Source organism: Lissotriton vulgaris, chromosome 3_1 (assembly GCF_964263255.1).
Source record: "Lissotriton vulgaris chromosome 3_1, aLisVul1.2, whole genome shotgun sequence".
Taxonomy (NCBI): Eukaryota; Metazoa; Chordata; class Amphibia; order Caudata; family Salamandridae; genus Lissotriton; species Lissotriton vulgaris.
Window position 1 is genome coordinate 857,439,747 of NC_141689.1, and position 12,571 is coordinate 857,452,317.

At 47.1% G+C, this 12,571-nt stretch overlaps 1 protein-coding gene across 6 annotated transcripts in view; it reads left to right on the plus strand.

Annotated features, from left to right (window-relative positions):
• CDC14B (cell division cycle 14B) overlaps positions 1 to 12,571 on the plus strand; it is a 420,083-nt gene that overhangs the window by 224,701 nt on the left and 182,811 nt on the right. For all 6 annotated transcript variants that reach the window (XM_086961162.1, XM_086961163.1, XM_086961165.1 and 3 more), the window contains exon 9: positions 12,272 to 12,502. In XM_086961162.1, coding sequence (XP_086817288.1) covers positions 12,272 to 12,502 — 231 coding nt within the window. The remainder of the gene's footprint in view (positions 1 to 12,271; positions 12,503 to 12,571) is intronic.

A 12,571-nucleotide genomic window follows, 5' to 3' on the forward strand; every position in this document is an offset into this window, starting at 1 on the left:
AGGACCCTCAGTCGAGTCACGAACCGCAGCTTTTTGCAGCAAAAACTTCTCCAACGGAGGACTCTGCAGCATTCAACGCTCTAATTGAGAGAGCTGCGGCTAATCATGATGTCGACCTCCATTCGGACCCAGTGGATGTCGATTTTCTGTTTGACACTTTCTCAGTGGCTGAAAAGTCAGTCAAGACTCTGCCTATGCTCAAGGGAGTGCTGAAGCACGCGCCAGAGGTTTTCAGGGAACCCACTCGGGCGCGAGTCATCAATCCTCGTATTGACAAAAAATATAAGGCAGCGCCCACTGATCCAACGTACATCAAGGGACACTTGCCACTGGATTCTTTGGTTGTATCCAACGCACGCAAGCGGGCAAACTCGCAGACCATGGGTGATGCTCCTCCCCCGGACAAAGAATCCAAAATCTTTGAAGCCTCAGGAAAACGTATTGCTGCGCAGGCAGCTAATATTTGGCGCATTTCAAACATGCAGGCCCTACTCGCACGCTACGATAGGGCGCATTATGACACCCTAGAAACACTTCTTCAACACTTACCTGATCAGTACAAGGAGGCAGCTGAAATGTTAATTCAGGAGGGGAAGCTAATCACCAACGCTTCCATTAAGTGTGCACTGGACGTGGCCGATACCGCCTCCAGGGCTGTAAACACTAGCGTGTTACTGCGTAGGCATGCATGGCTTAGAATATCAGGCTTCAAACCAGACATACAGACGACCATTTTAAATCAAACAGTTAATCCAGACCACCTGTTTGGCCCTGAAGTGGATGCAACCCTTGAGAAAATGAAAAAAGACACGGACACTGCTAAGTCTATGGGGGCCCTCCAGTCCCAGCAGTTTCGGGGTGGTTCCTTTCGCCGCTCCAATAACAGAGGCACCTCAAGGGGTCAGGCATCGCAATCCACGCAGTACTATAAAAGCAATACCCAGACCTCATACACCAACAAGGGTAGAGGTGGATACAGGGGCAACAACGTCAAAGGCAGGGGACGTGGAAACAACAGCTCCAGGTCCTCCACCACCACCAAACAGTGACGCCTTGTCACTGCCCCCCGACCACACAACACCGGTCGGGGGGAGACTCCAGCAGTTCCTGCCCGCGTGGAAATCCATCACCACGGACAGGTGGGTCAAATCTCTTATCCAGTACGGTTACTGTCTGGAACTTACTTCCACTCCACCAAACATACCTCCAAAGAACCGTCCTATGTCCGGCGAGCACTTGCACTTGTTGCAGCAGGAGGTCACAGCCATGCTGCAAAAAGGGGCAATAGAGCTCGTGCCACTGCAAGAAAGAGGAACAGGAGTTTACTCTGTGTACTTTCTAATCCCCAAAAAGGACGGATCCCTCAGGCCCATCCTGGACCTCAGGCCCCTCAACTGGTACATTCTCCCTCTGCTTCGGCAGGGGGACTTCCTGGCTACTCTGGATCTCAAGGATGCATACTTTCACATTCCCCTGCATCCTTCACACAGGAAGTACCTCAGATTCACAATTCAAGACCAGCACTACCAGTTCAGGGTTCTGCCTTTCGGGGTCACCACAGCGCCCAGGGTCTTTACAAAGTGCCTGGCGACTGTGGCGGCACATCTAAGACGTCAAACATCCACGTCTACCCCTATCTCGACGACTGGCTCATTCAAGCACAGTCGGAACAACAGTGCGCCGACCACGTGTCCCGCACCATTCATCTCCTGCACGATCTGGGATTCTCACTGAATTACCCAAAATCCCATCTCCAGCCCGCCCACATACGGCAGTATCTGGGCGCAACAATAAACACTCTGGCAGCCACTGCGCAGCCAAATTCAGTGAGGATCGCCAGTATTCAGACGCTGATCCAACGATTCAGACCTCAGCACTCGCTTCCAGCGAAAGTGTTCATGCAGTTGATAGGCATGATGGCCTCCTGCATCTCCATTGTCCCGCACGCGAGGTTACATATGCGTCCGCTTCAGGAGTGCCTAGCACGTCAGTGGACTCAGGCTCACGGGCAACTATCAGACCTAGTGTTGGTGAGCGGTCGGGCGTACAACTCTCTGCATTGGTGGAATCCGCAAAACCTTTGCAAGGGCCGACCGTTCCAAGAGCCTGTGGCACAGATTATCCTGACGACGGACGCTTCTCTCCAGGGATGGGGAGCGCATGTACTCCACTACACAGTGCAGGGACTATGGACACTACAGCAAAGGAAGATGCACATCAACGTCTTGGAACTGATGGCGATCTTCATGGCCTTAAAGGCATTCAAAGTACATCTGTGCAACAAGGTCGTGTTGATCCGGACGTACAACATGACGGCCATGTACTACATTCAGAAACAGGGGGGCACACACTCTCCGCAGCTGTCTCATCTGGCTCAGGGCATGTGGAAGTGGGCCATTCAGAGGAACATTTTCCTGATGGCAGAACATCTCCCAGGCAAGGACAATCAGATGGCGGACCTGCTCAGCAGGCACAGCCACCAAATGCACGAGTGGGAGTTACATCCATCAGTACTCCAACCGTACTTCCAAAGGTGGGGTCATCCGGAGATAGACCTGTTCGCCACAAGGGAGAACGCAAAATGCCAAAGCTTCGCCGCCAGGTTCCCACATCCGCAATCGCAGGGCAATGCGATATGGATGAACTGGTCAGGCAGATTTGCGTACGCTTTTCCCCCAGCACCTCTGATACCGCTGGCGGCACACAAACTCAGGCAGCACTCGATGGCTCTCATCCTGGTTGCTCCAACGTGGGCTCGCCAACCATGGTACACCACGTTTCTGGAACTTTCCGTGGTACCGCATCAGAGGCTTCATCTCACACCCAGCCTTCTGACGCAGAGCCATGGCGACATTCAGCACCCAGATCCGCAACAGCTCAACCTGGCGATCTGGCTCCTGAAGTCCTAGAGTTTGGCTACCTCAATCTTCCCCCCGATTGTATGGACATCATTCGGGAGGCAAGAAAGCCACCTACTAGAGCATGTTATGCGGCGAAATGGAAGCAGTTTGTCATTTATTGTGCAAACCACGACATTAACCCGCTAGATGCTTCCATTCAGAACATCATATGTTACCTGTTCCACCTGTACCAATGCAATTTGGCGTATTCTTCCATCCGCATTCACCTGTCTGCGATGGCCGCATACCTTCAGAATAGGCAACACCTATCACTTTTTAAGGTTCCTGCTATCAAGGCTTTTCTGGAAGGACTCAAAAGGGTCATTCCGCCACGGACACCACCAGCTCCAGAATGGAACCTCAATGTGGTTCTTACAAGGCTGATGGGTCCTCCATTCGAGCCACTACACTCGAGCTTCAGTTTCTTACTTGGAAAGTGGCTTTCTTAGTAGCAATTACATCGCTACGGAGGGTTAGTGAGTTGCAGGCTCTCACCATCCAAGAGCCCTTTTTCCAAGTCCATGCCAACAGGGTGGTGCTCCGCACTAACCCTAAATTTCTTCCCAAGGTGGTATCTCAATTCCACATAAACCAGACAATCGAGTTGCCAGTGTTTTTTCAAAATCCTGAGTCGCTAGCGGAGCGGATGCTCCACACCCTTGACGTTAAAAGAGCGTTGATGTACTACATTGACAGGACTAAGGATTTTAGAAAAACCAAGCAACTTTTCGTTGCATTTGCCTCACACCACAAGGGTAACGCTATTTCCAAAGCTGGTATCGCTAGATGGATCGTAAAATGCATTCAGATCTGTTACGCTAAAGCTAAACGCACTCTCGCGATTCCACCAAGAGCCCACTCCACCAAAAAGTTGGGGGCCTCTATGGCTTTCCTTGGGAACATTCCTTTAGAGGATATTTGTAGGGCAGCCACATGGTCTACCACACATACTTTTACTAAACATTACTGTGTAGACGTGCACTCTAAACAGCAGGCAGCTGTTGGTCAGGCTGTTCTCAAGACACTTTTTCAAACTGCTGCAGCTGGCACGGGCGGCCGCCGCTAATGGAGGGACTGCTATGTATTCTATGCACAGATATGAATTCAGCAGCCCACATGCCTCGAACTGCAAATGCTACTTACCAGTATGCATCTGTTCTTGGCATGTAGGGCTGCTGACATTCATATCGCCCGCCCTCCTCCCCGGTGCCTGTAGCAGCTGCAGTATTCATATTTATTTATGTTCATAGCATAGGCATCACTCACATAGTTCACTCCATCTCGGCCAATGGCTAAAAACAATCTGGGGATGGAGGCGATGCCCATGCGCACTGTAGTCCAGGGGAGGAGCCACCTATCTCGTGATACTTCGAAGACTCTTCCAGGACAACAATGTGCAATCATCCGGACCCAACACTAGGTGGCGATCTATGCACAGATATGAATGTCAGCAGCCCTACATGCCAAGAACAGATGCATACTGGTAAGTAGCATTTGCATTTTGCTTCATAGGAGGTATCGTTCTTTGTTTATGTAAGATTTTTTCTATTTGTGGAGTACTCTGCTCTCGCCATTCAATGTGTGACATTATGTAGTGGTTTTCCCTATCATGCAGGGTGATGTTTCTCTTAATTTTTTTCTTTATTATCATTGGTGTCTCAAAGATCTGTCACCCTTTTTGTCACACTGTTCCCACACATTTAGTTTTAGTATTAGCTCTGCGTTGTATTACGAACAGTTTCACAGTAGAAAACTGACGTCAGTGCACCGGGAGGAACTTATATGGCTCCACTGAAGTCATATTCGTGGATGATGTCAGAGCGGAGCCATGCAACACAGTCCCCTGGCACGCAGAGGCACTGCTGAAAAGTCTCTGGATCCAGTCTGGTGCCTGGAGGATATTATATGTTGAGGAATCTATGGCTAGACTGTGTCTCTACTATTTGATGAGCGAACTGTATGCTGATGCACTATTTGCTAAGAACGACTTGCTGTGTGATTGAATGAAAAATTGCACCGCTTACTTTGTAATGCTAAATACCTGATCCCAGCCGAGCAGCGCTGTGAAACTATTTAATGTTTTGAGCGCTATAACATTAATTTTTAAATAGCACCGCGTCGATTGATTTTACAAATTGCACTGTGTTGAATTTTAAAATACCTCGGTAGATCCTCACCTTAAAAACACGTGTGTCCCCTGTAGCCCCGGTCCACCGCAAGCGCTATGCTTGTTTGTGTGGAGGGCGGTACCTTCTTCCGGCTTTCGGGGCAGGCACTGATTGGGCCAGCGAGTGTGTAGAGGCGGAGCTGATGACTAGCCCGTCCTCTACATTAACTTGACACTCTCTATGACGCACAGCGAATACGCGGTGCGACCGCGCCATAGCCGCGCCAAAGACAAGCCTAAGACCAGCCCATCTGTGCCCGTCCGGGCCGGGCAGGGACAAGGGGCATGGAACCATACTCCACCAGCCCGACAAACTACAGGTATGAGCTCCAAACAATTAAGGGCCCTACGGCCTGCAAAACATAGCCACTGTGCTAACGCCATCAGAAAGCACCAAATGCACTAACTGTAATTTTACCCTTACCGATGTTCAACCCCACCCTGACCCAAGACCTTGCAAATTAGCACAATCCCAACGGCCGAAACATGCTTCTTGCGAATTCTCCTTTTATAGCGTTAATTGCAGATCTCTCCCGCAGCATAAAGTAGACATTTTTAACTTCCTTCTAGACAATGAACCCAGTCTCCTGTTCCTAACAGAAACATGGCTGCATGAAAGTACGGGCCCGGATATAGCAACCGCTCTCCCTTCAAACTATGCCATTGCGAGGAAAGACAGAGAGGGCAAAGTAGGCAATCATTTTCTGTAAAGAACTCATTTGCAATCTGGAGCCGGTCAATATCCCAGAATGTGAAGCGGCATTTTTTAAAATCACCCTAAACCCTAACTTCACGTTCTCCGGTCTCCTCATATACAGGCCCCCCGGAAATGCCAACACTTGGGCGGCTAACTTGGCAAACCATATCACTCCTTTTCATCTTGACTCCAAAAACTTCACGCTTCTTGGAGACTTAAATTTGCACCTCGAGGATTCCACCAATATGGCATACATTAACTTACTGGATGACCTAGCAGCACTAAACGTAAAAGTGCTCAACTCAGGACCCACACATAAAACAGGACACCTGCTAGACCCCATCTTCTCCATTATTCCCGAACTAAAATGGCTAAAAACCAGTCCCATTTGCTGGTCGGACCACCATCTCATTCACTTCTGCCTCACACTACCAGCACTCCCTCAAACTAACATGGCCTGGCCTGCTACTTCCATGAGAAATTGGAAGCTACTTGATGTTGAAAAATTAAATCAAACCCTGGCAAATAAACCCCCTACCCAGGCCCTGAATATGGAAAGTATAGCCGAAGCAACCCATTCATGGCTGGAAAATGCAGCAGATTAATGTCTTCCTCCATCCCAGGCAAAAAGGAATGTCTACCGTCCTCCAGCCCCCTGGTTCAACGAACTCCTAAAAATTGAAAAATCAAAGTGTAAAGTCCTCGAAAGACAGTGGCGGAAGGACTACACTCAAGAAAAAAAATTGATATATACAATAAAGCCAGAAATGTTTACCACTCTGCCTGCATTAAGGCCCGAGCCCTTTATGTAGCAAATACTATAAACACTGCTCCCAACAAGGCAAGAACGCTCTTTAACATGGTTAAAGATCTTGCAGGTGCACAAACAACTGCTACGACCCGCCCTTTGAACAAAAAACAATGCCAAGACCATGCCTCTTTCTTCACTGAAAAAATTGACAAGATCATTCTTGACATCAATTCAAACTGGCCTCCCGTAACCGTGGACTCATTTAAGTCCTCCTTTAAGACCATCACATCAGGCTCCCATCGTGATCCACTACCCGTCAGTGTCTTGAAACAGATTGACACCCCATCCCTGACCATCATAGCCGACACTTTAAATTTGTCTCTCCAACTGTCCTCAGTCCAATCACTCTGGAAACACACTATGGTCAACCCTCTTTTGAAAAAACCCTCAAACCCTGAAATATTAGCAAATTATCGACCAATATCTCTGCTCCCAGTTTTTTCCAAACTCTTGGAAAGACACATTCACTCTGCCCTCACTCTTTTCACCGAGGAAAATGCCCTCCTTCACCCAACACAGTCTGGTTTCAATGCGGGATTTTCCACGGAAACCGCCCTGCTGGGTGTAACCGAAAACATCAGATAACTTCTAGATGGCGGTCAAACGGTCGCACTCATTCTATTAGACTTGAGTGCGGCTTTTGACACCATCTCACATAGAAAACTCCTGGCCACACTTGAGAGGAATGGTATCCGTGGTGACGCTCTAAAATGGATCAAGTCCTTCCTGACACACAGGACATTCCAGATCACCTCTGCTCTCGCCTGTTCTGATACGTTCAGTGCCCCACACAGAGTACCTCAGGGCTCCATTCTGAGCCCGCTGTTTTTCAACCTCTACCTCAGACCCTTAGCTGACCTAGCCGACAGCGTAGGACTCACCCTCATGACCTACGCTGATGACTCCCAGATCATCTTTTCACTGTCAGACTCAAACCCTTTAGCTCCTTCCCTCCTCAAACAGGGGCTCCATAAAATCTTCAGCTGGATGTCCACCAACCAGCTGAAGTTGAACGGTGACAAAACCGAGATCCTCCTTTTAGGAAAAAATAAAGTACTATGGAACTCTTCCCACTGGCCCCCGAGTTGGGAAACCTCCCCACCCCTGCAACCCAGGTAAGAAACCTAGGGGTTATCATCGATAACGCCCTATCCTTGAAACAACAGGCCAATAAAGTGGCAGGCCTTTGTTTCACCATCATGAAGTGACTGAAAAAAATCCTATGGATGCTGCCCCTTGCCACCCAAAAGACCGTAGTCAACGCACTGATAACATCGCAACTTGACTACGGCAATATTCTTTCTGAGCTCAAACCAGGCAGTCATCAAACGGTTACAGCTTGTCAAACTCAGCTGCGCGACTTCTGTGCAAAATTCCAAAAATGGCTAGTGTATCAAAGCACCTGAACGACCTGCATTGGCTCAGGGTGGAAAACCGCATCAGGTTCAAAGCCCTGAGCTATACGTTCAGGATTAAATCAGGAACAGCACCGGAATATCTGCAAGCACTAGCTACCCCCTACTTACCAGCAAGAAACCTGCGCTCCCAAACAGCAGCAAACTTCGCGGTCCCCAGGTTCAGACTGACAAGAATAGGAGGAAGATTCTTCTCTGTCTGAGGGCCTATTCTCTGGAACACACTCCCCCTGCACATCCGTAAAGAAGAAAACTACGCCAGGTTTAGGAAGAACATAAAGACTAGGCTCTTCCAGAAACAACCATACTAATCATTCTCATCTCATACCTATGCTCAACTACATGTCGTCGGCGCCGGGAAACCCTTTTTGGGTAGCTGCGCGCCATACAAGTGTAAAAAATAAATAAATATACAGCGTTACCTGCACTATTTTGTGTGGGAACAAACCTCAGCCTGTTTCTGTAGTGAGGTTCTTGAACAGGAGGTAGCTAACATAACCTACCACATTCAGATCATTAGAACCAACAGTCTCTGTCTGTTCAAAAAGAGGCCAGCAAAGAGTTACTAAATCTCATTGTCAAATGTCAGATCATATTCTCGATGGCATAGATACTCCTCAATGGGAATTCCATTGCTTTTTCACCTGATGTGTATGGCAGCTGGTGGGGGAAAGGCAAAACCCACCAAGCAAAGATGAAAGTTGGTGTTTCTTACCAAAGAACACTGGGGAAACAGGATATTTAAAAAGAACAGGGTTAGTTGATGACTTTGCAAATCCTAGACAAAGGTAACATGCCTTCTCATCCTTTTGGATTTCTCTGACACTTGCAACATGGTCGTTCACCAGTCTCTGCTCTGCCATCTTTTGCTTGCCCTAGAAGATGAAGTCCTGGACTGCTCTGTATCATTTGTGGCAGGCAAGCTAGTTTGTCTAAATAAGCCTGCAGATTCCTCCCACACTTCAAATCACCCACTCCTTCCTGACTCATGCATGCAGGATTTCTGATGTGTTGATACTTCCTCCTTGATCTATAATCTTTACATTCTTCAGTTTGTTGACATTGCCTTACCTGTGTGTCCTTCAGATGATGAGTTGTCGTATCCGATATCCTGCTTTTCCCTTATTCAGGTTTGAATTTATACAACATAACAGCAGCAAAGGCGCAGAGGTTCACACCAGACTTTTCTGCACGGCCTAAGAATGTTGCTCACTCTGCTTTGATATATTTCAGCAGATTCATGATCCTCATTACTAAATGTCACAGGCAGCCTGGTATCCATTCTGTCTCTTGTATAAATGTCAATTCTTTGTCAGTAAAAAGGGGAGCAGAAGCTGGGGAATGAAGCTCCCTTTTTAGGTCTTGCCTGGCGTTGCAGCGCGAAAGCGCTGTCGCCAGAGAGACCTATTGTTGTTATTTTGCCTCCCAAGGGAGACAGACCGGTACACAAGCCGCTTAAGGTGTGTGGCCGCGCTTTGCGCGTGCACACACACACAGCATTACTGAGGCCGGCCGAAGGCCTGCACACAGGCGCATACACACACACCGGCTCCCGCACGCGCGCACACGCCTCCGCCGCCCCCACGCCTCCGCCGCCCCCACTCCCACAATTAAGCCCCACTTACCGTATCAGCCGGCTCTCCTGGCTTCTGCTGCCACCGCAGGGCTCTCTCTCAGGCATGGGAGCCCCGTGTCACCATTTCTCCTGGGCCATCTACTCCGTGGGCGCGGGCTTCTCGCAGAAGACCGACGTCCCGCCCCACGACATTGCCTTGCACTGCATCTTCAGCGAGCGAGGGAACAGCCAATTGGGTAGAGTTTCTCAACTCCATAAACTACATCTCCCAGCACGCCGGGTCACCCTCTTGTGACTTTAATCCTCACGTGACTTCTTTCTCGGCTGCGAAGACTGGCGTCCTTAAGTCGAAGACACTGTTTGGGTAAGTGACAAGTGCCCCGGCTATTCACGCTTTCATTCAATTATTTTCATCGCGCTACAGTGGCGAAGCTCTAGGAGAGTCAAACAGTATGACTGAACCTTCAACTTCGTTTGTGCGACTGACAACTGTAATAGCGTGGTATTTAATTTGATGTTCCAGTTAATAATGTTTTATTGCTTGTTGCCGACTTGGTGTGGCGCTGAGGTGATAGTGTTAAAAGAAGCATTTCATGAAAGTCTCCGATCCGGAGCTATAATAAAAATATAAAGCGTCTGCGATGAGCGCTGCCGCTCGGGGTATGCACATTTAAGACATAAGGATTAGGGCCGTCTACTTGCGGTAGGACTGTCTGTACAGTGTTATTCTGTAGCTAAATTGATTAATGTTGTACAGCGCAACCCTTCTGGCAAGCTTTCTATTGAGCTGGGACATTGTGTAATAAGTATTAGGGGCCCCTATTCTTCAATTAAAGGTGCCCATGTACCAACTCCACGCACTGGTATCTCTCGTGCCTCTTGCAGTCTACGCAGTGTGCTTCCAGTTCCACTGCACAATATTACTACCGATGTGGCAGCAACTTTCATTTAGGACAGTGGTTCACAATCTGTGCGCCACGTAATGCTGGTACGCCATTGAAACTAGCCAAGGACGCCACAAAGAAAGCACACAGTTTGGGAACCACAGGCTAGTTCTAACTCAACAAAGGCCACTGTGGATAACTTCGGGCAGCACAGGAACAGCTAATGCACTCACTGCCCCGACTGCCGGGGTACACTCCATCCTAGCGTGGTGCTGCTCCGCGCTCACCATCCTTGCCAGTGGAGGTGGGGGCGGGCAACACTCTCACCACCCTTCACACCGCAGCACATGATTTCCACAGTCCTTTCCGATACAGGTTATTCAGACATGGATGGATGGATGAAAAAATTCTCCTCGTACACAACCTAACACACGGTTACATTCACAAATGCACACTAGTGCACAATTAAGCATACACAGATATTACACACACATACACCAGCACACACTCTCAGACATACACAAAAACAAATACTCGCATATATACGAAATCACACCCCCAAAAACACTAATACACATAAACACGTACCCACACACACACACACACACACACTTACTAATACATACACCTACCGTCTACTACACACAGATACACACAAACGTCCTATCACTAACACACACATACAGTGATACACAAGTAGAACTGCATCTGACAGGGCCATGTGAGCCCGGGCCTGAGCGGGGCATATACAGTAATGGTCAAGGTTGTTCTGCGTTTCTGACAGAGATTGAAGAACTGATTAAGACTTTGAGCTATTGGCATTGTAAATGAATATGCCTTTTATTCCTGTGTTAATTATCAAAAAAGATTGATAAAAGGAATTGTCATTTAAATTGCCAATAGCGTAAACTCTTGCTAATGCTATTGGAATTGTAAATGACAATGTGTTTTATTTATGTTTTTTAAAAAAAAGCAAAAATAAGACCGTCATTTACAATACCAATAGCTCAAAATCTCGCAATTGCGAGACCTATTGCATTGCAAATGCTTGTTGATTAGATGTTTCTTTCTCTAAGTTGTACACAATTTTTGCGCACTTTGTCTCTCTCTGATCTGATAAATAGACTCCCAGGTAATGGTAAATATCAATTTGTTTCTCTTTATTACAGTACAGAACACTACCCCAGATTATAGTGCTGCTCTTCAGTGGATCAAGTGGCTCTCGTCTGCCTTTATACAGCTTCTTACAGTTTCTTGCATCCTTATGTTTCAGTCCAATTCTATACAGTTCTGTCACTTTAGTAAATGAAGCTAGGTGAAATAATTTAGTCTTATTTTGAACATTGACCTTATGCTTCTTTCATATTGTAATGAAGTTGTTGCTAGATGTAAAGAAGTGTAGCCCAGTATCAAACTTTGCAAAAACACAGCGGACGTTGCTGTATTTACTGAATTCCAAAAATAAACATCAACCGCAATGTCATTTTCAGTCTGAAATGTTTTCATGTTTTCTGTTTTTTTTTCTTTATTGTAGACCTGTGATCTGTTTGTGTTCTTGTTCACAAGTGTCTGGATCTTAGCCAGATTTGATTATTTATATATATTTTTTAATTTCTCAAACTTATTTTACTGTGTAAATGCACTAAATAATTGGACATTGCTTGAACGTCATTGAAGTGTCTAATCCTATAATATTGCTTGCATCCCTAACAAGTGAATGAAAAGATCTAGCCTGTGAGTTAACTTTTACTTGCTATACTGCGCACTGTGCGCCTAATGTTTTTTATATATCTATTTAGACTGTCCCATTTCTTTCTGTAGGTTATCCACTTCATGCCCCTGAGGCTTACTTTCCATACTTCAAGAAGCACAATGTCACAACAATTATTCGGCTAAACAGGAAAATGTATGATGCAAAAAGATTTACTGACGCAAACTTTGAGCACCATGATCTCTTTTTTGTTGATGGAAGCACACCAAATGATGCCATTGTGAAAAGATTTCTGAACATTTGCGAAAATGCAGAAGGTGCCATAGCAGTGCATTGCAAAGGTACACTATAGTTTAGAATGGCATACTCATTGCCATTAATCAGCTTTTGTGATTTTTTTGTATTCCGTT